We start from the raw sequence: 27,630 nt of genomic DNA, 5'->3' as shown, positions 1-27,630 counted from the left end.
TGGCTTCAACCCTTTATCTAATGTAGCACCTACTTGCCTTAAGAGGATAATAGTACCAATAAACCACATCAGGCATTTAGAAAGAAAAACAAATTAGGTCTTTAACATTTTTAATTTTCTGAGAAATAATCTCCATGTCACAATCATAACCAGGGAAGAGAATAACCAGGGAAGAGATGGTAGATGAGAAATTTGAATGCTTGAATGAAAGACTAGTTCAAACAAGAGGGAGTTGGATTTGTGGGGCACTGGGGTACGCTCTTTGCAGCAGATGGGGAATAATACACTGAGCTAGTTGAGAGGGTAAACAAAGCAGTATCATGGAGTTTAAACTATCGAACAGAGGAATCTATAAAGAGGCCAGCAGAGAGAGAGAGGAAGGAAGAAACGAGCTAAAATAAACAGATGGGTGGACAGAGAAAATATTAAACACTAAGACAGACAGCTCAGGCCCTAAGAACAAAAATAAAGAAAGGCAAAAAAGGGAAAAAAAACATTGTGTAAATAACTGAAGAAACACTGTAGGGAAAAGCAAAAAGGTAATAAAGAGTCCTCAGATGGCAGTACAGAAAGTGTCAGGGGTGTGTGTGTGTGTGTGCCCATGTCTGTCCATCAAGGGAGTGGGTGGGAAATAAAAGGAAAGGCAGATAAGTAGCAAAATTATACATATACATATATATATATATATATATATATATATATATATATATATATATATATATACACAGAGAGAGAGAGAGAGAGAGAGAGAGAATTTGATATTAAAGGCAGCTAGGTGGCACAGTGGATAGAGGCCTGGGCCTAGAGTCAGGAAAACCTGAGTTCAAATTTGGTCACAGACATGGGACAAGCTGTGTGACCCTGGCCAAGTCACTTATCCTCTGCTTCAGTTTCTTCACCTTTAAAATGAAGATCAGAGTGGTATCTGCCTTACAAGGTTTGTGTGAGGATCAAATCAAATTGAGCTACTCATAAAGTGCTTTGCTCAGTGCCTGACCCATAGGAGAACACTTAATAAGTGCTTATTATTCCTTCCTTTCCACCAAAGTAAAATTATTGCTCTCTTCAAATGGATCAGTAAAATATCCAGGTCCCACAGGGAGGGTCAGGAAAAATGGATGCAGGAATAGTAGGCAGCTCGGGATAGTGGAAAGAAAGAACAATAAACCAGAATTCCCTTCCCACAGTGATTGCTGCCCTCAGTGATGGCTTGCTGAGCCCACCAGGTCATGATCTGTGGAGCTCTGCAGGCAGGTCCAAGCCCATGGAAGTCTCCACTCACCCAGTTCTCAGGGCAGGGAGGAGCAGGTGCCTGGCCCATGGCACCTCCTGTTTCCCCTCCAGGATGCTTCTGTTGCTTCAGCTAGGCTATCTTCTCTGTGCTATAAGTAGCGACGGTTGGCTCCTTTTCCACTGGAGTTGATTCCCTGGATACTAGTTTAGGGGAGGGGGGTTGGACTTAAGCAAGACAAGTGGTCTGGAAGATGCTGCCATTCTGGGGGCCTTGTTTATATCCTCCTGTCAGTGGTAGTTGATCAGCAGTTGTTACTGGTGGTGACAAGTAGGGCCTTTCTCCACAGGAATTGTTCTCAGGGATGTGCTGGTGATTGTTAAAATTCTCAGTGTGAACATTTATATCTTGGAAATTGGACAAATCTACAAATAAATGCTTGTTTATTGTTTTGTTGATTGTCTAGACTTACTGTGATAGGGGAAATATCAACAATGCAGATCAATATTAAATACTTTTTTTTTTTTACAGATAGCTGGTTGTTAAAGATTACCAGCACACCACTGAAACTGCTCCCCTCAATGATACCTGTGTGGTCTTGGCTGGAAGCAGGGCCAATAGACTAGAAGGTAATGCCATTCTCAAGGCTTTTGGGTTCATGGTCTTGGGCAAACTCTATCAGTTCTGGGGGAGGGTGATGGAGGTGGTGGTCCTCATGATTTGACTTGTCTGGCCCATAATGCTTTGAAGCTTCAGCTCAGTTGGCTTGTCTGCCCCTGGATGCCAGTTGGTGGGGGTGGCTGACCTCTTTTCCACAAGAGTTAATTTGCTAATGATGGCTTTGAAGGCTGAGATGAAAGTATATGGGGTCTGGTAGGGAGTGGGCTTATCTTGGGCCAACTCATACAAGAGTAAGACTCTTGTGTACAGTGCAGCCAATGAAAGATCATTTGCCCTTTACTTGAAGTCATTTTCTGAGAGCCAGTAAGGGAAACCTACTTCTTAAGGTAGCCCATTCTATTTTTGGATACCCCAATTGTGAGAAAGTCTTCCCATATATCAAGGCAAAATCTGCCTCTATTCTATCCATTACCTCTATGTCTGTCCTCTAAGGTGAGGCAGAATGTCTAATTTCTCTACTACCTGATGGCCCTTCAGATACTTTAAGACAGCCAACGTGGTACTATATCTTCTCTTTTATATTGAAACCACTCTAGCTAAGTGAGATGTAAGAAGCAATTGCTTTAAGAAGTGAAGATGAACATCTGAGAAGAATTATAATAGATCAAATTAAACAATAATAAATTGAATAAGGGGGTAGTGAGAATTTCTTACAGCTCATTTATTTTATCTAAGAAAGCAGTATGATAGGAAAGGTAATAGAAGAAACTTTTAAAAGCTTACAAAAAGAACAAGACGATATTGATGAGAACTTTCAGTTCTTCAGACATAAGCCGGGATATGTTAAGTGAAAGAAATAAACTGAATAACAATTTTATAGACATAGTAAATAACAGTTGCTTTACTAAATATGGAAAAGGAGAAATTAGTTGCCATAGGAGATGTGACAAGAGGTGCTGTAGCTGCAGGCTAAGCAGAGTTTGTGAATGACTCCCTTCCTCTCTGACCTTGGGACACTTCCATTAAATTCTGAGCTCCTTACTTGCAGGGGCTTACTTTTGCTTTTTATTGTATCCCCAGCACTTAGCACAGTGCCTGGCACATATTAGGGACATAAATATTGATTGATTAATTTATCCTCTCTCTCGTAGTAGGTATGTAATATAAAACTCGATCTTTCAATTCAGGGAGCATTTTCATTGGCTGTCCCTCATACCTGGAACTCTCTTCCTTCCTCATCTCTGACTCCTGGCTTCTTTCAAGTATCAGCTAAAGTCTGATATTCCCTAAGAAGCCTTTCCCAGACCTCCTTAATGTTAATGTTTTCCCTCTGTAATAATCTCCAATTTATCTTGTATGTCTTATTTGTTTACGTGTTGTTTTCCTATCAGACTGTGAGTGCCTTGAAAACAGGAACTATCTTGTTATATCACTTAGCTGAGTGTGTAGCACATAGTAGGTGTTAAATTCTTCTTAACTTAATATCATCGCTTATTTTATTTGGCTCCTAAAAGAAGCATTGACAGAAATTTAAAGCTTCTTAAAATATGGTACATAAGAAATAATGGTGCATTCTGCTATTTATGCATATTAGCATTACCAGATAGATTAATTTATTCATTGAAAAACTACTTATTGATGGGGCAGCTAGGTGGCGAAGTGGATAGAGCCCTGGAGTCAGGAGGACCTGAGTTCAAATCCGGTCTCAGAACAGACACTTGACACTTACTAGCTGTGTGACCGTGGGCAAGTCACTTAACCCCAATTGCCTAAAAAACAAAACAAAACAAAAAAACCAAACTACTTACTGAGCGTGTAATATGTGCCTAATTATGTACAAAATGCCACGGGAGGAAGGGTGTGGAGAGCAAAGAAGTATGACTAATCGTTGCCTTCAGAGAGCTTACAGTCTTATCTGGGACAAAAATAAAAAGAATAAACATGAATATTTAAATAACAAGATGAGGCAGAATTATCAAATTGAATAGCATAGAAAATAAGAAATATAAGAGGACAGACTGAGATGAGCTGCCATTCAGGTTCTAGAGAGGCTATTTAGACACTCTACAATATATTTTGGTAGCATGAGTCAGTGTTCTAATGGAGCAACAGCTTCCTTTCAGCATAACTGAACCTTTCTAGTATTGCTATTTATGTTTTCATGTAGCAGGCATTACAAATATTTCTCTTCCCAGTACAGGGAGATGCCAGGGAATGCTCACCTCTTTTCCTCTTCCCAAATGCTTCTAGAATCAGCTTCTGGTCATTTAAATAATCCCACCCACTTGCCCCAAGGGAATCACAGTGGCCTCTGAAACCATGGAGGGTTCTCCTAATCCTCCAAAACTGTGGGAAGCAGGGACATAGATAAAAGACACACCACTGAGGGGCTAAGGTAAAGGATGATATTTACCCTGAGTAAGCATGACATTGATGTCCTACACTCAGCTGGGAAGGGCCAAGTGTGTTCCTGATCATTGGCAAGGTTTGAGGAAGCCAAAGCTTCAGGAAAAAAGGATAACTTCAAAAATGAAGGTACTCTGGTCTGGAACTGTATTTTGAGCATGTTTCAATATAACATGTTCTGCCATGACAGGAACTTTGAAGTCCTCTCTCTTTTAGCAGTGGATTTTAACCTGGTGTCCATGAACTAATTTTTTTTTTAATCAAATGAGATAATATTTGTTTAAAAAAAAAAAGAAAACTCTTTAGCACAATGCTTGGCCATAGTAGTCACTATATAAATATCTTGAAAACTATTTCAATATAATCAGTTCCTTTTATAGTCCTATATATTTCATTTTATTCATTTAAAAATATTATTTTGAGAGGTCCATAGGCTTCACCAGACTGTCAACAGGAGATACAAGACATACAAAAAAGTTAAGAACTCTTGCCTTACAGCGACTAAACAGAGAACTCAAGAAAGAGCTATCAATCTGTCAATCCTATCTGTGTCCCGGCCAGGTGAGGTTTCCTGTGTTGGGTCAAATTAAGCCACAGGCTCCACTCCTGGTAGTGTCCTTCTGTCAATTCCTTTAAGTTTCAGCTTTGCAACCAGACTCCCCCCAGACCCCAAAGACTTTGGTTTCCCAGAAGCTGAGAAGAGAACCAGTTCCCTGGGAAAGGAAATGCCCAATGCACCTGTGAGTGGCTAAGAAGATCCATGGGCAGGGAAAGAAATAAGGATTTATATAGCTCATACTAAGTGCCAGACACTATGCTAAGCACTTCTACAAATATCAACTAATTTGATCCTCACAACAACCTTGGGAGGTAGGTGCTATTATTATTTGTATTTTACTGTTAAGGAAACTAAGGCAAATAGAGGTTAAGTGGCTTGCCCTAGGTCACACAGCTAGGAAATGTCCGAGGTCATATTTGACCTCAGATCTCCCTAACTCCAGGCCCAGTGGGCCTGGGCCACCGGCTGCCTCTACAATGAGTAATGTGCAAAATGGGACATTGTGTAGAACATCAGAAAAAGACACCAGCATCCCCTTGCTCCACACACCTTATGCCAAGGCTGTGTTGCCATTATTATGCTGGCTCAAGGTGAATTTTATTGACTGATGCTACTTTTTTCCCTTGGTATCCAGGCAGTGCACCTCTTACTCATGCCAACACCAGATAAGATACTGATGTTATCACTAGGGAAAGTTTAAATTATCAGAAAGATAACAGTTCAGAGAGGGAGTTATGGCGCTACTGTCCTAGAAGAAAATTTCCTTCTCAATCAGTTTTAGATTGCAATTCCAAAATAAGCTTTATAGCCAAAGAATTAAGAACTTTCTTGGGAATGGCAGTGTTCTAAGCAGTTTCAAAACTGTTGATTTTGGGGAGCAAACAATGTATTCAATAAAGTGTCCTAAAAGTCTGTTTTGGAAAGTTTGCTATTTCTACAGGACAAATTGGTGACCATTTCCTCCCCTTTTATCTACACTTAAATCCTGAACCTAAAAAGGTGTCTTGCACTGGAAGTTTTAAAGTATACAAGGAATCGATCTTCTAGAGAGTTGCTCATGTAATTTATGACTCAAAAGGGTCTTGCAGACCATCTACTCTCCAACCCTCTTATTTTATAAATGAACACATTTTGGCTGTAGTGGTTGTCACCTGCTGGAGGCCACATAGGTAGGGAGTGGCAGAATGAAGACTACAGCCCAGGTTTCTCCATTCTTGGTTCAGTTCTCTTTCCTTTATGCCATATTGTAGTCTTTGATCCCTAAGGACTGGACTAGTTTATTCTATTTATTTATTTATTTAGTCATTCATTCATTCATTCATTCATTCATTCATTCATCATTATTTAGCTTTTTAGGCATTTGGGGTTAAGAGACTTGCCCAGGGTCACCCAGCTAGTAAGTGTCAAGCGTTCAGTCTGAGGCCGCATTTAAACTCAGGTCCTCCTGACTTAAGGGCCAGTGCTCTATTCACTGTGCCACTTAGCTGCCCCTAGTTTATTCTATTTATATTCTACTCAATTCATGGAACCTCTTTGACTCTGCTCTGAAATCAATCAGTCAAAAAAGCATTTATTAAGTGCTGACTATTTGCCAGGCACTGAATGAGGTGCTAAGGATATAAGTACATAATTAATCTCTTGAATCCAATAGGATAGGGGTTGTCTGAAGGCACAAATGATGTGTGGATGCCACAAGAGGCCATGGTACCATGGTGTAGCGGATAGACTGCTGGGCTCAGAGCTAGGAAGATCAGATCTAGATTTGAATCCTACTTCCGAGACCTGCCATTTATGTGACTCTGGGCCAGTCATCTAATTTGTCCTGGCCTCAGTTTCCTGATCTGTAAATTGAAGGGACTGGATTCAATAATGTCTGAGGCTCTTTCTACCTTTTAATTTAAAGATGGATCCTATTCAGTTAGTCAATAATAATTTATTAAGTACTATGTGCCAAGGACTGTGCTAAGTGCTGGGAATACAAATTGAAACCTCCCCAAAATGAGTTCTGCAACCTCAAGGGGTCACATTCTAATCGGGGAGACAGCATGCATAAACTACGTACATGATATATATATATATATATATAATCATGTATATTATATATAATATACACACATATATGACATAAATGGAAGATTACATAGTATCAGAATATCAGAGAAAAGGTATCAACACTGGCAGTTAGGGGGTTTACAGGGAAAGGCCTCTTTCATGACATGAACTTTGAACTGAAGCTTGCAGAAAAACAGGAAGGCCTAGGAGCAGAAGTTAGGAGGGACAGCATTCTAGGCATAGAAATGGGAGACAGTTTTATGCATGAGGAACAGCAAATAGGCCTGTGTCACTGGATCATAGAAGAGGAGAGTAAAGGGTAAGAAGGCAAGAAAACGTTTTTGCCTTTACAGTGTTGTTATTTTCTAAACTGTTCTCCTGGTTCTGCTCATTTCACCTTGCAATGGACAACCACAATTCTAGGGGACCAATGATGCATTCATGCTGCCCCTTTCCTGACAGAGACCAAGTGATGGAATCAAAAGACAGAATGAGACATAGATATTTTAGACATGGTCGGTGTGGGAATATGTTTTTCTTGATTATGCATATATGTTACAGAGGTTATGCTTTTCATCTTTTCTTTCACTGGAAACTGGAGGAAGAGAAAATAAATGGTTGTTAATTAAAAGAATAAAAAAATAGAAGTGAAAACAGCAACAACAAAGAAGACTGGAAAGGCAGGGAGGGGCCAAGGTGTGAAGGACTTTAAATACCAAAGTACTTTATATTTGATTCTGGACCTAATAGGGAGCTACTGTTGTTTATTCAGTGGAGGGGTGACTTGTGCTTTGGCAGCAGAGTGGAGGATCAATTGACTCTATGAAAACATGTCTTCTTTTCCCTTTCGAATAAAAATGCATGAAATTTCTACCTCTATCAGATGCCCCATTCCTGAATTTGGGCTACATGTAAATTGGACTTTGGAGATCAGGAAAACTTTGAAGGAACCAGAAAGTATAGTGAAAAGAGCAGTAGATGTGGAGTCAGAGATCTTGGGTCTGAATCTCAGCTCTGCTCTACCTGTAGGATCTTGGGTAAGACAACTGGCCTTTGTTGGCATAACTTAGTATGCTCACCTGTAAAATGAAGGACTTGAACAGATGATTCCCAAGGTCCCTTACAGCTCCAAATCTATAATCAATCAGGTGAATAACCACTTGCCTCACTACTTTTAATTATTTTTCCCCGCAAGGGATAATTGTACCTAAAATGGATGAGTAGTCACCATTTCACGTTTCATATCTACTTCCACACTGCACATTACTTGGGCACAATATTTTTCAAGATCGGACAGCAAAAGGAATGTAGTCAGCCTCTCTGATTGGAAACAGTGGTTAATAGGACTGCTCCCTACTAACAATGAAAACAATCCCCTCCAGCAGAAGGTTCTTAGCAAGTCTGCAGAGATGTGGTCTCAGTTCTAAAATGTCAGTCATAAATATTTTTTTCTGGGGTTTCTGCAGTTTATTACACTGTATATTTTGTTCTGGACTAAGCTCTAAAGTCAGATTCTTTCACTGGGGAATTGTGAAGGTGTCTGACTTTCCAAAAATTGGGTTTCATCCTTTGAATTGTCCAAACTTGTCTTCATTTTTTCTAGTCCTTTACTTTCATGTCTTTATCAACTCCCACTTTCTGAACTTTCACTTTCTATGATTTATTTACCTCTTTGTAGCTTTTATTTCTAATAGTGAAGTAGCAGTCTTGCTGCAAGTAGAGTTGATTCTCTCCCTTCTTCAAATAATACCAAAACTCTACATGAAAGGAGAATAAAACTGAAAAATCCCAGAAGGTCAAATTGCCTTTGGAAGCAGTTGACTCTTCCTTTGTTAAAAAATATAAATAACTTTATTCTTTGAGATTTCTTATACACAAGAAGAAAGCAGACCAGAGATTGAGTGGTACTTACAGGAGCAGGAGAACTCCTAATTTATATTAAAAAAGAGATGATGGAAGTTTCCACTAACTTAAAAAGGAAAAATAATGATTGTCTTACAATAAAAAGAAAGTGTTTTGCAAAATACTATTCTTTGTGAGTTGAGGCTAATGCACAAAAGTTTCTGGCCCTCTCATCCCTATCAGTATGCACAATTCATTCATTTAATGGCACTGAAATGATTTAACGGAAGTTCGGTCAGGGTTCCTAGAACAAATAAATTTTCTTCCGACCTGTGCTTTTTGCTCCAGAGAGTGTCTGAGACTCTAGGACTATAGAGCAGCTAAAAGTCCCAAGTGTTCATTTTATTTGGAGCCATAGCAATGAAGTGGTGTAGCACATCGAGTCCACTCCCTTCCATCTTGGAGTTTATGATTCTGGATGTCTCCTGACTTTGTCCAACAGGTGAAGTACAAATCAAATGAAATTTAAACTCTAAATCTTTCAAACCAGGGAACATCGTTTCACTGAGAGTCAAAGGGGCACATTAAAAGTTCTCTATATTTAGGAGATACTGCCAAACCAAGTTTTATTAAAGACTGACAAATGGTAGAATTTGGAGGAGTTTCATGAATGAGGAGCATCATGTAGGCCAGGGTCACTGGATCATAGCATATGGAAGGAAGTAAAATGTCTGATATCAAAAAAAGGAAGCTGAGAACTCTAGAGCGGACAATAGTTTTGTTTTGCCACAGTGAAGGAGAAATTCCAGCATCTAAAACCATGATGCAGTCACGATGGGGACAGGGTGAGAAACCTGAAAACATTTTCATGAAACTCTGATTCTGATTGCAACTTACCTTTGCCCAATACATGGTAGATGATCTTGTCAAAGACCAGATTAAAGTACATGTTAAGAAAGAAAAAAGTAAAATGCAGAAGTAGTTCAGAAGATTTAAATTTTCGCCCACTTTTGCAGACATGAATTGTCCATTAGGCATTAAGAGCATACAGGTTATAAAGAATACAAAAGAGGCAAATGAATAATTGAGGCTTTAAAAAAAACACACAGCCATATTAAAATCTCTTCTAAAGTTGTCTGAAAATTTATCTATCTATCTATGGGATACATAGATAACTCTGGAGTTTCAAATACTACGTGGGTTCTACCCAAGCTCTGAGTTCATGCCTGGCTATGGATTGTATGTCTTCTGTCCAAGGAGCAACCTTAGCTAAGATCAGAGAGACTCATCAACAGAAGGATATTTAAAGGGTGATGACTTCTTCAGACACAATAACTCATGAAAACCATCTTTTAATTTATAGAGGAACTTTGATTTTCTATCAATGAAGGAAGCACTCACAATGACAAAAACATTGATCCTTGACCATAGATAAATGCTATGCACTGAGCTAACCTCTGGTAATAGAAAGAAAGGCAAAATACAGTCCCTGCCCTCATGGAGCTCACATTCTAATGGGATAGACAAGAGCAATCAATTATATACATATAAGATATATACAGTGAAAATGGGAGGTAATCTCAGAGGAAAGGAATGGGGATACGCCCTCTTGGGGTATTCCCCAAATTGCTCAGACATGTTTGCCTAATGAGAGGTATCAAGTAGGGGAGGGGAATACCCTGCAAATATTGTTATCAGTGAGCTTCCCCCACTGTGCTTCCCCATAACAGTCTATAGACACAATTACCTTTTAGCAAAGAAACTTGCAGCATTTTATCCCACTAATATGCACAGTATCCCATCCATGGGAAGAAGGGCACAAATTTAGAGTAACAACGTCAGTGAGGCGGACATGCAGGGAATACATGTGGCCAGTGTGACTACTTTGATACCGTAGTGCCTAGAAATTATTTTTCTTCTAGAGGAGTCCTCATAAAGATACCCCACAGCATTTCTAATATCGGGTTAGCTCAACTCTCACTTGCTAGATCCAGTTTTCTCTTAAGTCCATAGTGCTCATCTCCACTTCCAGAGGAACAACTCCTCAAAGATGACTTCTTTGAGTGATTGATTACCTTTCTGCATTCCTGTTTCTCTGCTCCCACAAATGTGCCTCAAGATGACAAATAGGGTGTCTGCTTTGGGCCAGGAGTTCCATTGCTAGAGGAAATTCTCTCCTTCCCCTCTACAAGGGTCTCCTCCCAGGGACAAGACCTATTTTCTAGCCCAGGCAAATAATGTTGCTTTTTCTGATTCACTTAGGGAAAAGTGTTCTTTTACAAAGAGATCAAGTCAAGTCAACACCTTGTAAACACATTAACAATTCATTACCTCCCTTATCTACTCTTTGCTTTCAGCGAGTACATCAAATACTGGAAGAGGGGGAAACTAAATCCCCCCTCATATTTGAAAGGCCTAGCAGCAGAGACAAGTCTGATGATCTCCCTGTTTATTAATGTCAACTGAGGCATAAAACACCCAAGGTGTTTGCCATTATCACAGAAGAGGGATTCACTTGAGCAGATGCTTTTGTTTTTGGGTGACATTTGTGATGATTACATTAAACCCTGGTTAGTCCACAACTGGAATATTGTGACCAGTTTAACCTATTTTGGGGGAGAATGAGCTCCTCCAACACTGTATAATCACTTCTAAGGGATTTTACAGATAGGATTCATATTTTGGGTAGAGGGTTGGATTAAATAACCTTTGAGGTTTCTTCCATATTTGCAATTTTATGGATTTTACTAGGCCCAGCTACTTTGTGCTAGGCATACGATGGCAGTTTGGAAAGTACAAAGTGTTAACTAAATGCCAGTAAGTATCATGCAATATTAATGGATTAATAGCAGGACACATCCATGTGTCTTTTTGTGAGCTTACACAAATCATTCAAATTTAACGAACACTTGGAACGTTACAACAAGCAATTCTTTCTATTGGGGGATTTGCTTTAATTGTGTTACCTTGATTTTTGGAATGGGCTTCTTGGGAACAAAGTAGGATTTTTCCAGAGGTGCCAAAGCTACATTTTGCTCCTTCAGTTTCATCTTGTTCTCTGCTATAATTTTTTTCCGCAGCTCAAGGTAAGGCCCAAAATTCGGCAGTTTCTAAAGTGGAAACAAACAAGCAAGAAATCATGTTAGCTCTTTATATGAGTTTGAATGAATTAACAAAATAGTATTTATAAGCACCTAAACTCTAGGATATAAAAAGAAAAAAATAAGTCTCTGATCTCAAAGAATCTACATTTTAATATGAAGAGACAACAGAGATAGGAGATTTCAGCCACATACACACAGAGTTATATACAAACATTAGGAAACATACATATTAAGTGGGCTGTATGTTTTGATTTTGCACAACCTACACTGAGATGTAATTTGGCATCCTGAATTCAGGTCCTATATCTTATACGTACTAAGTGGCCATGGGCAAATCCTTTAAACTCTCAATGCCTTAGCTGTCTCACTAAGATTCTAAGTTACAGGTGATATGCCAATCTACAATCTGTGTGAATGGAATGAATTTCCAATCCAAGTGATTTCCACAATGATGCAATCACCCATGTTGGACACTTACTTTTCCATTGGTTTCCTCATCTGTAAAATAATAGGGTTGGACTGAATGACTTCTAAGGCCCTCTCAGCTCTAAATTTATGGTGCTGACAAGTTCCGATATAGCCTGAGGTGACTGGTCTTCTAAGAATCAGATTTCATTTCTACTCACAATAACAACCCTAATCCCTGCAGCCAATATTCATGTATTATTAACTTCATTCTAATGATGATCACACAGTTATACATTTTATAAAATACGTGGCACTGGAACAATCCATTTATTCATTTAAAATATTAACGGAGCTTTTGCTTGGTGGTATTTGGACAAAGCACTCATTAACAGCATTTCTATTCCTTTGGGATTTGTTTTAGTATCAAGAAGGGATACCCATAATCATTGACAAAAGGATTAGTCAGCATTCCAAGTCTTTGTACCCTGGTATCAAATGGAGTCTCTTAAAACATTCAAATCCTTATACTTGGGGAGATTTATTTCCCTTCTTCCCCCAATTCAGTTGAGCAAAATAAAGGTGTATTAATATGCTAACAAAGTTTAAAGACATATCTTGCCCTGTTGGCTTTTTCTAATGTAAATATTTTCTCTGAATTAGAAGAGGAGCTTGACACTGGCTGGAAGAAGATTCACCATGCCCTACCTAGTAGGCTCTTAAAAAATACTAAAACTTTTAGCCCTGGAAGAAGTCAATACTCAAGTCAAGAAGCTGCTTCAAGTAGCATGACCCCTGGCAGCAGAGAAGAGAGCCAACCATGGCTTCAAGGGAGAAACTGGGCTGGGAGTCCAGCCGAGTGGTCTGCCCACTAGAAAAGCTGCTTGCAGGGGAAGGAGGGAAGGGTATAAGCATTTATAGAGTGCCTACCATGTGCCAGGCACTGTACTATGCGCTTTTTACAAATGTTATCTCGTTTGATCCTTACAACAATCCTGAAAAGCAGGTGCTACTGTTATTAATTATAATAGTTATTACCTAGGAGAAAAGTATGAGAATATTTTGAGAAGAGAAAAAGACATTGGAGACCTATAGAACAAGAGCTGTGAGTTTCTTTATTACCATCGTACTCTTAAGTTTGTGACCACTCTTCCTATAGATATTGTGTGTATTTGTAGAAGAATGGGCCTCAGCTTTAAGGCAGGGAATGTTTTGTAACTCCATTATCATGCTATTTTAGTGCCTTTGCTTTTTTCTAATTGTGTATAATGGCTGACTATTAATGATAAATTCACTGATAGGAACTCATGGACTATAGTTAGGAATTGGGACACAGAGAGTACCCTTTGAATCTATGAGGATGATAACCCTCCAATCCCAGCTAGGAACACTCCATAATTAGAGGGACTTTTATGACCATCCAGTTCAGTTTCTTCACTTCACAACTGAGGAAACTGAGCCCCAGAGTTGCCCAAAGTCACACAGTGAGTGTGTTACTGGTAAAACTGGGATGAGATTCTGGATTGCCCGTGGCTGCCTGCACACTGCCTTTCTCAAGGACGCCATGCTGAATCATTATACGTATTCCTTTAGTGATCATGATGAATGTTGATTGTGATTTCCCAGAATAGCTAAAAAGCAAAGCAGTAAAAATATCGATTTCTGCATACAGAAAACAACAACTTTTTTAGTTTGCATAAAAGATGGTGAAAATAGAAACATACAACAGGGAACAGACTCAAATGGCTGCGTCAGTATTCAAGATTACACACATACAGTACAAAGCCTCAAGGTTCTTCCTTTGTGCTTCCCAAAGTTCATTTAGCAAGAGACAAGGTTTAAGGATCCGCTGTGCTTCCAAGAAGGATGCTAAGTAGTATCAAGTTAACACAATGATGCACTTAGTTCCTTTATTATTCCACAATTATTTTTCTCCAGCCTGTCCTTACCCTTTGCTACAACCTTTGCTCTTCACTTTTCATGGCAAATATGGGTGTTGATAGACACCACTGAATTCCAAATGTTTTGCGTCGCTGCTAACTTGGAATTGCTAGGGCTGCGTTAGAAGATTGCAAAAACATTTTCTCGCTCCCATAGAATAAAGACCATTTATCTAGCTGATGGAGGTCTGGAACACAGCAATGCTCCAAGGTCATCCTGATCTCTGACCTGGCAAGTGCTTCACTGCATCACGCTTGTTTCAGAACACTGGGCTTCATTCTCCAGACATCATAATGCCCCAGGAAAACGAGTTTTCCAGTTCTCCAGACCCCTTGATAGAGTGGGGAAACTAATATTCAACCGTGGCCCACAATCAAATCAAGCTACAGCTGAAATTTCAGTACACAATTTGTAGTCATGGAAGGAGCTTGTTCAAGTGTAAATATCTAAGATTGTTACCTGTAAGATTAATGCATTTCAGTGGAATAAAGAGGTGAAAGTAGTGCCAAGTGGAAATAATGGCATCAAGGGCCTATTGGATGGGTATGCAATTAAGTCTACTCTCCATATCATAGATTTAAAAAAAAACACACTTTATTTTGGTAAGACTTTTTGATGGCTTTCAATTTACTTCCAGGAATGAACCTTCCCTTAACACAAAGAAAAATAGCTAAATAAAACCAACTAAAACAGTGACCAGATCTAAAAACCTATGCAACCTTTTACCCCAGTAAACCCCCCCACCAAATTTCTGCAACGAGGAGGGAAATATATTTCATTATTTGTTTTCTGGGAACAAGATTGCTTATAAGAATCAATTTGTTTTATGGGGCAGCTAGGTGGCGCAGTGGATAGAGCACCGGCCCTAGATTCAGGAGGACCTGAGTTCAAATCCGGCCTCAGACACATAACACTTACTAGCTGTGTGACCCTGGGCAAGTCACTTAACCCCATTGCCTAAAACAACAGAAACAACAACAACAAAGAATCAATCTGTTTAGACCACGGGTAAGGTATTTATAGTAGTAGATAAGGCACTGGAATTCTTTAGTTAAGGCATCATGGACAAGTGACTTAATCTTATCTGTAAAATGGGTATAATAACAATGCTTATCTCAATAGATTATTGTAAGGAAGTGACTTTTTAAATTGGGCCTGTTAGTTCATCAGCATCAGGAGCTTCCAGTGAAGAAACAATCCTCCTCCAAAGCAGTTCTGTAATTTATAAAGGAACACTGAGAGGTCAAGTGACTAGGCAAGTGTCCCCCCACCAGGTCAGAATGACGTCCTGGGCCACTCACTAAACCAATGCACCTCTTGAGAAGAATGCTCTACAAATCTGTGCAAATGTAAGTTATTATTGCTGTTTTCCTGAAATATTTGAGTGGAGGGAGGAGGGCCCATTTTACAACTATAGTCCAATAAAATCAACTGTAGATAACTTTTAGTCATATAAACATTTTTTTTCATAGACCATTATGTATATGAATGAATCCTTCAAATGGAAGGAATAGTCCATTTTGGATTTGTCAGGTCAGATGTTTTGTATAAAAAAATGTCCCTGGAATCCAGTCAGCACTTCATTAGATGCTCAAGACGTGTCCCCAGGATCTATCTATCTATCATCTATTTATCTATCTGTCTATATCTACATATCTCCTGGAGACATGTCTATGTCTCTATCTATCTATCTATCTATCTATCTATCTATCTATCTATCTATCTATCTATCTATCTATGCTTGGAATTTTCCTAATTCACGACACATCTTTTCTATATCATGGTTACCTCAATCCCAAACTCTTGCTGAAATGTACTGTGCTTGGCAAAATCTTTAACTATGCTAGTCTCAGCTTTGGACAAATCCATCTAAGCTCATACTGTTTTAACATTATTTGGATAGCTCTGGACTCACAGAATTTTAAAGCTGGGCATGCTCCTAGCATAGATCTCGGTCCCCGGTTCTTCTGGAGATGAACACGAGGTCCAGAGAGATGACATGACTTTTGCCCACGGGCAAACAGAATTAATTTGTGGCAGAGTTGGCACTACCATCCAGTTCTCTTGGGCCTCATCAATGCTGGTTCTAGGGAATCCTGGAGTCCAAAGCCTCCATTTTGGTTTTCCTTTTTTTTTTTTTTTTTGTTTTACTAATGACTTAATTTGATTTTATACTTTTCAGTGAAGGAGGGTTGTTGTGACTTGACAAGTAGCTTGGTAAACATCAGAAATCTGAAATCTGATAGGCAAGCTCTGTGAAGGTTATACCAAATGCATATTTGGCTAATCTTCTGCTGTCTACTTTATAACATAAATCCAAAAAATAACATTTTGTTTTAATCTTTTGTTCAAATGGAGGAGTGAACAAAATAGTTCAGTCCAAATAGCAACTATCACAAAAAAAGTGATTTGGAAATCTTCAAGGAGGAAGTACAACATCTAGAGAGGCATGGGGATGTTAAGGGGCATGGCAATCTTAAAGGCTGATGGGAAGCAGCACAGCCTTTCAAAGCTTCGGTGCTCCCATCAGGCCATTTCTGTCCTTCCTTCATTCAAGAAAGTCAAATCACTGCATTATATTAAATGTACTTAAAACATGAGCTATATGTGATTACCTTCTTGAGTTTGGGGTGCTTATCATTTTAAAAGTTATTGTTTTCTCAAATATAAGATAATTTCTTTTTCATTCAGAGACTCATCAATCCCCTACATCTTTAAGATTATTTTCATACTATTACTCAGCCCTCCCTTCCCTCTAAAAAAAGAGTGTAGATAAATATATGGTCCCTGTGTATATGTGGAATCAGTGATGATTAACAAACCATTTAACTCAAAACTCTGCCTGAATATATAGTTAATTGATTTCCCATTGTAGAGGGGAAGCAGCAGGCGTTTTAAGTCTCCATTCATTATTTCCTCTCAACCAAAGTTGCAGCCAGCAGTAACTCAAAGCAAGGAGTTTTGAATATCAACCTATTTAATTTTTTAAATTTATTTCATTAAATACCAATTACATGTAATTTTTTTTGGTAAAGTAATTTTTAAAAATAATTTTTAAAAATTTTGACTTCATTCTCTCCTTCCTTCCTGCCTCTCCCTCTTGCAAAGTGCAAACACTTTGATTTTGCTTATACTTGTGAGGTTATGCCAAACATCATTTCCATATGCATGCTATAAACAAAGGGGGGAAAAGTTAATTTTTGAGGCTATCAAAAACTGCCTTGTAACTGATGAACTGTACAAATCTTGAGTGGCAGTGAGATTTTCATCTCAGTAGTTTCTTGGGGGATTCATCATTGATGAATTTGTTCTCACCATAGAAGCTAAATCCTACTCATTTAAAGATAACAGTATCTCCCACTAAAATTGTCTCTATCCAGATGTAAAAAGCATTACACTGCCAATAGAAAACTGACAATATAATGAATCAACAATGATACCTTAAAGCAGCAAAGCTTTAAGGTGAAGAAGCCTGTTTGGATTATAATTTATTCATGGATCGATCCAAAGGTAATTGAGCATATTATGGAGTAGAAAGGGCTTCTTGTTCCCTAATAGAAACAGGCACTGGTATCTCCCAGTTCAAATTGAAATCATTTTGATGGGAGCCATACCAACTTGGCTTTTCTTAACAGCATTTTGCTCCAGACTACCATTTTCTTAATAGCTGATACAAAGTAATGGATAGAAGTTTTCAGCCCTGCTCCTCTCCTAGCCAATTTTTAAAATGAGATTGCCTTCCTTCCCCCACAAAAGGATGATAGCATCACAGACTTAGAACTCGAAAAGACTAAAGGTTATGTAGATCAATAAGAGGGAAAGTGATGTCTAATTTAATATAAAATTATAGCATCACAGAATTCCAAATTTATAAGGGAACTCAGTGCCCATCTACTCTTAAGATCATAGCAGCACATATTTAGAGGTGTAAAGGACCTTGGAGGCCATCTTGCCCAACATCACACAGAATCATAGAATCCCAGAGTTGTAAGGGATATCGGTAAACAATTTGGTCTAATCCCTCCCCCTAAAATGAATCTCCAGTTCGACATACCCAAGAAGTAGCTGTCCAGCCTCTGCTTGAAGACCTCCAAAGAAAGGGAATCCTCCCTAGACACCCCATTCCACTTTAGGGCAACTCAAATTATATTCTCTTTGAGATTTTATGCAATAATTCTAGTTCTGGAAATAGGCAGAATAAGGTTAATCTTTCTTCCATATGACAACCTTCAGATACTCGAACACAGCTATCAAATGCTTCTCCATTTCCTCTTGCCTCCTCCCTCCATTCATAGGATGTTTTCTTTTTGTCATGCATAGGAAGTAGCAGATGTGGGATCTAAACCCAAGTCCTTTGACTACCTATCAATCCAGCATTACTTTTGCTGTACCATACTGTATCTCTCATAGAGGAGGGTAATTATTGTAATGGATATGTAGACTTGAAGTAAAATCATAATGAGGAGTTTAAGTTGTACTGGATAAGGAAAGACATAAAACCGACAAATGGATGGAGGAGGTAAGCCAGTCAAAGGTGTACCTGTCTAACACTTCTAAACCTTGACTCCTTTTGTGGAAGGAGATTTATCACAAGTGATGGCGTTAGCATAGTATATCTAACTTCCTCTCTATTAAAGATTCAATCATTTCCCTAAGATATGTGAACACATACTGTTAATTTTATAAATGTCCCTTGCCACTAATAGAGGGTTAGAGTTGATTTTACACCCACGTACTGATAGCAGAACCAAAGAAAAAATGCTTGCATTTGTCTTTATTATATTTATGATTACATAAAGGTCCAAATACTTGTGTGAGTATGGCAAGTGTAAAAAATGCCAATTGCTGATAATGTAATTAATATAATAATATAAAGTAATTGATAAGTGGTCACCCAGTCTTTAAAGACATCCAGTAAGGGAGAACCCACTACCATCAAAGACTACTTATTCTACTTTTAGATAACTGTATTTGTTATATAGTTTTTCCTTATATTAATCCTAAATTTGTTCCCCCCCCCTCATTTTTGACCACTGCTCCTACTTCTGCCCTCAGGGGAGCAGGATAAATCTAGGACCCCATCCATATGTCAGCCCTTGGAGGGAGCTATAATCTCCATCCACTTCTGCCACCCAATCTTTTCTCCAGGCTAAATATTCCTAATTCTTTCAACCAATTCTTTTATGACATAGACTCCAGTTCCCTTACCATCCTGGATTCCCTTCTCTGGAACTTCTCCAGCTTATCAATGTTCATCTTTGGAAAATCATGAGCATGTCTGGAGCTCAAGATGCTCCAAAGTCTCCCTCCTTCCAGCTCTGAGACTTTGCACAAATGCTTGCCCCATGCATAGGATATGTTCTTTACTCAATGCCACCCCTTGAAATGCCTCCTTCCTTCAAAGCTCAGCTCAAGTGCTACTTTGTCAATGAGGCCTCTCCTCATCCTTCAAGCTGCTAGTGCCCTCCCCTTCCCCAAAAAATCTTGCCTGTGTTTTGTACAGTACAATACCTTGCTTATATTTATATGTTATTTTCCCAGACATAATGTAGGCTCTTTGAGGGCAGGCATTATTTATTTTTGCATTTTGTATTTTTGTGCCTCCTGGCACAGTAGACAATATGAAGTGCTTAATAAATGCTTACTTGTCTGATCCTTAAAATGTGCCACCCATGGACATAATACCCCAGATGTGCCCTGACCAGGAAAGGTACAGTGAGATTTCCTAGAAGCTGTTTCTCTCTTAAGATAGCCCAATATAATACGAGGTTTGTGGGGGGGGTTTGTTTCTTTTTTTTGCTGCCACATCAAAGTGGGACTCCTAGTGAAGTTATCATCCTCTAAGAATTTCAGATATTTTTTCAGATAAATTGCTGACAATTCAGACAAATCCTATACTTGAGATGTTTATTTTTTCAAACAAATTGTAAGATTTTACATTTATTCCTATTGAATTTTCTTCTGTTATATCCCAACACAATGTTTTAACTTGTTGTAATTTTTTTTTTGGACCTTTACTCTGTCATCTAGTAGATTAACTATCTCTCCTAGCTTTTTATTTGACAAATGTGCCATCAATGATATTAGTATCAATCACTTGATATCAAAGTAGCTGATTAAAACTGTAGTCTAAACAAAGCCAAGTAATGATTCCTGATTGAACCTCTTATCAAATTGACAATAAACCATTTACTACTCTTTGAGTCTAACCATTCACCCAATCCTGAATTCATCTAGCTGTTTTATCATTTAGTTCACATCTTTTTACTATGCCATGCCATTCTACACTCTTCATAGTTAGTTTGTAGGCCACTAAAGTCTCAAGATTCTTTTTATTTGAAGTTGTCTAACCAATTCTTTCCTTTTGGCTACAGAACTGAATGTCTCCTTGTTAATTCTTCATTGTTTAGGAGGGTAGAATTATCATTATCAATAAATGAATTGATTTTTTGGTCATTTTTAAATCATGCTTCTGATTGCCAGGCTTGTGATTTTGTTCCAAATTCCTTATCTCTTTCTAGGTGCTCTATAATATTCTCTAATGAAAATGTTGCTTCTGTTTCTGTTGTCATTGACCTTCATCACTCAAATGTTTTCTGTTATTCACATTTCCTGTATTTTGTTGATAGATTTCCTCATCTTGAAGTATATGTTAATTATATCATATTTACATTCAATGCTATTCTACCTACCTACTCCATTGTATTTATTGTAATCTGTTTATTTAGAGTAAGATATATCTTCCAGAGCCGTATTCCATTCATAGTGCATAGCCCAAAGTCAGTGATATATCTAAAGTTAAATTTGCTTCTTCAGAATTTTAGTGCATCCTGTCTGTTACCCATACTTTGTGCTTTTGAGTATAGACACATGAGACCCTTTATTTCATTACTGCCCCCTTTCCTAAATTCTCTACCTGTAATTTTCTTGGTGTCTTTACAACCATTTTTATTTTTACATTGTAGCTACTCTCTATGAATTCTACTTTAGCAAGTATATATAGTCACTTTTCCAGGTTAAAGTCCTTTAATTTAGATTTTAAACTCTCTAGGCAAATAATGCTTGAATCCCTTGTTGGGAGCACTTCATCCCTGGCCAGGGGCCTATAATTCTTATATTTTGAAGCTCATTTCACAAAATCAAATCCCACTTGCAGACATTATTTCCTTAACCAGATTTATTTTGCCAATAATTAACAATTGATGCTGACTTTTAAAATTTTCCTAAAAGACTGATAGTCATATATACTGGGAATTACAAATCTTTCTCTCCTTAAAGAGTAATCCCTTCTTTTTTTCCATCTCCTAAATATTCTAGTAAGTATTCCCAGGTATTTTGGGTCCTCTGAGAGGAAATCAGGAAACTGAGAAAAAAATGGAGCTAGAGTGTGGTCCTCCCCCCAGGTCCATAGACCAACAGTAATTTCTCATATAAGTAGGTGGCATACTTCCAGACATTAAGTGAAAAGGGATTTAAATTTTAATAAGTTATCATAAGCCAATTTGAAATTGTGGAGAGATATCTCCTTGTAAAATGAAATACAAGGGGAGTAGGTTTCTTTAGCTACTAAGAAACCTTACTTGAAATTGTATGCCAGGGCCTAGAAATAAAGTACAAAATAAAGCCTCAAAAGTACTGGCATGCAGGTAAGCAGGCATGCTTTTTGAACTTTACATACACCCTTGTAAGACAGAAATTTCTGTTACCATCAGCTGAAGGCAGAGAAAGACTGCATGGCAGAGGACTGCAGAAAAATGTCAGGAGGGGAGTCTACAGTAGAGAATCATACACAATCACCATCTCCTGAAAGTTGAGAGGACAATGATATGGAACAGCTAGAGGTGCAGAGGCCTTGATGTCTGCTGAGAGCTCCTGGAGTCAAGGCCTGAGATAAAAAGCAACGTGCAGGTAGATCTGAGAGCCATGGAAGGTATAATCAAAATGGAGGAGTAACTTTCAGACCCCGACTGATCCCTCTCCAGGGCAATACTGGAAATGATTGAGACCATGTGAGTATCTATGGGTATCACTCATTTTCTACAAGTCTTAGTTGTTTTCCATAACTTGTAAATATAACGATTCATGTTTTTTAGCTTTGTGAGCCTTTTTTATGAGCTTTCATGAGCGTTTTTTAGGGGAGTGCTAGGTCCTAAAGTTCTCAGATCATGTGAGATGGGAAAGTAGGCCAGAGAAGTGAGAAATCTCTCCCCCCCTCCCCAAAGTGTATCTAGGTCTTTTGGGTCTGAAAGGAAACTGATATAAAAGTTATACTTAATGATCAAACTTAGGTCAGTGAAAAAAGTAGAAAAAGAGCAGGTAGCAGAATAGATTGAAAAAGATCTACTTATTTCCATATTGTGCATTTCAAATCATGATTCTACGTAGATTGTAAGGAGTCATTATTTTTAGGGTAGTGGTTGAAATATTTGTGTTGCATGCATGTAATTTTCTAAATCAGCAAAAGGTTCAGAATAGTTTAGGCAAGTGAGTGGCACATGAAATCTTTGATCAATCAGCTGATGTCTAATCAGTAAAATTCAATAGTCCATCAGGTTAGATGGTAGAACTCTTACTGTGATCAAGTTTATCTGACTTCCGAGTGATTTTACACTGAAAGCAAGACAAAATCAATGAGAATTTGTAAATTCCTTTGTAATGCAGATATGATGAGATTAGATGTTTCTTCATGTGCTTTTTAAATTAATTCTGCAGAACAGGAAACAATCATCATATAGTTAATGTGCTTGGTTAATAAGACGGTCAGAAATATTGAATCAAACTCCCTTCTGCCTAGTATTTTTTCTTACATAGATAATGACAGAAATAAGGTCACTAGTTCTAAAGGGATTTATGCAGGACCTTTATTTTCGTTACTAAGTGTTCTGTCTCCAGTCTCCAATCTGTCTTGTCCATCATGATTAGACTAATCTTGCCAACTACCACTTTGATAATATCACTTATCAAACACCTCCAAGGACTCTCTGATATCTACAAAATGAAATACAAATTCCATGACTCAGCATTCCAGGCCTTCCCCCAACTAGTTTCAATGTGTCTTGTTTAATTTTGTAATCAGGTCTTCAATACAACCTCTGTCCAACCAGATTGGTCTACTCACTGTCCCTCAAAACAGAACTGACATATTCCGCCTCTGCGCTCTTCTTCATGCTATTCTTCAAGAAGTAGCTTATACAGGCGTGGGATGGAACATTTAAAAACAAGGCGCCAACCCTGCTAACAACCAATACTAAGTGAAGAGGAAGCCGGCCCTTAGAAATGCTTCTAGCAGAGGACAACGAGGTGGGAGAGGGAATTGATTTGTCCTTCCCCAAACTCATCAGGAAAGTGACAAACCTATCAGAAGAGAGGTGATTTAATAGAAACCTGCTTTTCATTCCCAACTCCTTGTGGGGTGCAGTGAGGAGTTTCCTATTTATTCTCTAGCTCTCAGGTTTTCATTCCAGACTGCAAACTATATGCTTTTCTTTTCCCACTGATATCATCAAATTCATTCCATTGTAGGTAAGGACAGTCAGAATCTACTCCCAATCTTTCTTTTACTACCACATCAGTGAGTAGGAGGAGAAATACACCACTAGAAATCCTGAGAGCATTACCTGCCCATTAGATTGTGTAATTTAATCAGTTGGACTGAAGGTACTCAATTGATTAGGGATACCTTGATCACCACCCTTCATATACATATACATACACACACACACACACATATATATATATATGCACATACACACATACATATATATACATACACACACATATATTTGTTGTTCAGTTGTTTCAATCATGTCTGACTTTATTTGACCCCATTTGGGATTTTCTTGGCAAGGATACAAGTTTGCTCTTTTTTTTTTTTACAGATGAAGAAACTGAGGCAAACAGGGTTAAGTGACTTGCCCAAGGTCACATGGCTAGTAAGTATCTAAGGCTGCAGTTGAACTCAAGAAGATGAGTATTCCTGATACTAGTGCCACCTAGCTGCCGCTATTATGTCATTTGTAAGATATCATCATACATTCATTGGATCATAAAACTAGAACTAGAAGGATCCTTAGAGATAACATATTTTAACTTTTTTTTTTTAATACATGAGAAAACTGAGGTCAAGAGAATACCCAGGATATACAGTGACTAGGATTGGAACCCAGGTCCTCTGACTCCAAATCCAGAAATCTTTTTACTTCAGCAGGCTGATAAATACATACACATACATATTCATGTGAGTATACATATTCATATATCTATAGACTGGGTTCACTTCTTGGTCACTGTATAACCCTGGGCAAGTCTCTTAAATACTCTGGTCCTCAGTTTCCTCATATATGTGTATATACATACATCTATGCATATATAGATCACATAGTGGCCTGGGTCTGTAGTCTGACTAATATAGTGAATTATTGATGAGGAAAAACTTTCAATGATGCAGACTGTCAACTCTTTTGAGACTTAAAGTCTTAACTTAGGGAGCTCCTGGGGTGACTTACTAAACATCATAAAGTCAGTACCTGTCAGAGGTGGTTCTTGAACCCATATCTTCCCATCTTTAAGGCTGACTTTCTATCCTGTAGGCCATAGTAGTTCTTTTACATAATACTGAACATACATTTTTAAAAAGCAAAAATGCTTAGGTATGGTTTGTGATGTATAAATACAGAAGTAAAATCTATCATTGTTACCAACTGTTACATTAATTTTCAATCACCTTTGAGGAAGGGATAATTTTTTTTTTTTGCCTTCAATCCCAGAACTTAGCCCTGTGTCTGGCTCATGGCATTTGACAAATGCTTGTTGACTGACGGCTTAATCTTGGTGGTGTTCTAGAATGTTTTATATATCTTGTAATAAATCTGGTCTGCTAAGGAATATCTGTTTAACAGTTCCTGGCATCTTCACTAGACAGAACAAATTTTAAGACTTTAAAGGGGGAACAAAACCCACCTTTGTATCAGTATTTGTATATCTGTAGCATCTATGTTCTTCTCAGTTAACATATGAAATGCTTGTGAATGATTAGACAGGAGGAGTGTATGGAGGTAACCTAGATACCTCCTCTTGAATGATGAACTCCAAGAGGGGTAAGTTCCTAGGGTTCATTTATTTAACATTGTGTAGCAACTAGCACAGTGGAAACTGTTACATTATGCACAGGTAGGTACTTAATACATGATCTTTGATGATAAGGATAACGATGATTATCACACTATAAAAAGATCAGAAATGAAGATTAACTCAGAAGTCAAAACTTCAGTTATGAATCATCAAATCAATCAAGAGAAGCTCTTGTTTAGTGTTAAGGATGCTATCAGTTAAACCATGAATCATTGCTACAAATTGGTACACTGATCCTGATTCTCTGACTCATCGATGAGAGATGGAAATGTCACGAGTCACCTACTTTCAATTCTTTCAGATTCCAGGACTGAGCTCCACTCTAACACTGACATTCATGTTAACTGACTCCTGCTCCAGACAGGACTGATGTCAACTATGACCCCCTGCTTGAACCCTGAGCTCCACTTTAACACTGACCGCTGATTCAACACTGGGCTCTGTGCTAGAGGGCAGCCTAATGTTAGAAAGATCAAATCTAGTCTCAGGCACTTACTAGCTAAGTGGTCCTGGGCAAGTCACTTAACCTCTGTTTGCCTCAGTTTTCATCTGTAAAGTGGAGATAATAATAGTACATACCTCACAGAGTTGTTGTGAGAATCAAATAGGGTATCCGTAAAGCAGTTAACATAGTAACTGACACATAGTGGTTGCGCTATAAATGTTAACCATTTAAAATTATTATTATTACTCTAAATAACAGAGCTTTAAATACTTGAAGACAGTTATCATATTCCTGATTCACCCTGAATCTTCTCTTCTCCAGGCAAACTGGCCCCAGTTTTTTTCATCTGTTCCTTATGTAACATGGATTCAAAGTTCTTCCCCATCTTTTTTGCTCTCCAGTAGGCCTCCCACTGTCCTTAAATGTTGGATTTCAGAACTGAATGCAATAATGTAGTTGTGATCTGAGCAGCGAATATAGTAGGACTATTATCTTCCTAACCCTGGAAACTATGCTCTTTTTAAAGCATCCCAACATCACATTTTCTTTGGTTGCCACATCGCACTGCTCTATGAGCTTTCAGTTCACTAAAACAATCAGATTTTTGTTTCTGCCCCTCCCCAGACAAATGTATTCTAACCATGCCTCCCCCATCCTATACCTGTGAAGTTGATTTTTATACCGAAGTATAAGATCCAACATCAACCTCCACTGAATTTTATCTTATTAAATTCAGCCTGATGCTCTAGTCTGCTGTCATCTTTTTGGATCCTATCATCCTTCTCTGCTTTGTGTTAGCCTGAAGCAAACTGTAGTCAAAGCCAGGTCTTTTCTGGATGCTGCAGACTTTGAAGGTAAAATCAACTCTTCTAACTTCTCTAAGCCCTAAATCTCAACCTCCTCAAAACTTAGTCATGACATTCTCTCCCTCATTATTGACTCCTAGTCCCAATACCCATCCAATTACTCCTTTATCCCCACCCCTACTTCGACCCTGACCCTAATCCTCATTTCTACCCATATTCCTTTTCTGACATTCCACTATCCCCCAACCCAGTTTTCCATCCCTTCTTGAGCACTATTTCTTAGTCCATCAATAAGTCTCATTCCATGACCTAGGCCTAAGGATAAAAAAGAAAAAATATGAAAACTATCCTTGCCCTCCAGCAGTTACATTCTGTTGGATTCACTTAGCTAACTAGACATTGCCTTCTTCCCAACAGAGGGAAAATAAATAACAGTACATCTTCTATTATCTCAAAATTCAGAATAATTCAAGGCAACACATAAATCACTCCCAAAGTTTAGAGAAGACACCTTTTTTCTTTTCTTTTCCCTTTAAATAACTCTCATTCCCACAATGTCTCAAACCTAGACAGATTCCCTAGAACCTTTCAGAATCACTTAGGAACTTTTGTTAAATAGGGGTTACGTAGATGCCAGCTTCAGCTGAGTGACTTCCATTCAAGCTGACAACAAATAATTTCAGGGAGAATTAGGAAGAGTGATACAGGAAGAATGTTCTTTCCCTCTCTAATTTAAGAGGCCTTGTTTTTTGTGCCCCATAGCATCTTTAAGGGGCAGCTAGCTTTATTGAATCCTATGGATGAGGGGCTCTAATTTATATCTTTTCATCCCCTCAGAGTGCCCAGCACAATGCATGACATATAATAAACATTCAGTAAGAATCCCTCGATTGAGAGACTGTTTGATTTTAAAAGGATATGGTAAAGATTATACTACATTTCTTCAATGTGTTTTCTATTTGTAGTTCACCAAAAGTTAAAGTATTTAATATATGGCATTAAAAGAATTATTTGGCTTCTACCAAACAAAACATCTATACTGTTTCACTCCTGTTTAGTACAGGACACAAATTTAATGACTGGAGGTA

General features: G+C 38.2%; 1 protein-coding gene across 2 annotated transcripts in view; it reads right to left on the bottom strand.

The window, feature by feature from the left end:
* The window catches only part of DPYD (dihydropyrimidine dehydrogenase), a 1,011,926-nt gene that overhangs the window by 12,227 nt on the left and 972,069 nt on the right, over window positions 1–27,630 (bottom strand). For both annotated transcript variants that reach the window (XM_020999593.2, XM_078155001.1), the window contains exon 21: window positions 11,678–11,821. In XM_020999593.2, the coding sequence (XP_020855252.1) occupies window positions 11,678–11,821 (144 nt within the window). The remainder of the gene's footprint in view (window positions 1–11,677; window positions 11,822–27,630) is intronic.

This window comes from Phascolarctos cinereus, unplaced genomic scaffold (assembly GCF_003287225.1).
Source record: "Phascolarctos cinereus isolate Bilbo 61053 unplaced genomic scaffold, phaCin_HiC Scaffold_5;HRSCAF=322, whole genome shotgun sequence".
Classification (NCBI taxonomy): Eukaryota; Metazoa; Chordata; class Mammalia; order Diprotodontia; family Phascolarctidae; genus Phascolarctos; species Phascolarctos cinereus.
The sequence above is the reverse complement of the archived record's forward strand: the minus strand, read 5'-3'. Positions and strand labels throughout refer to the sequence as shown.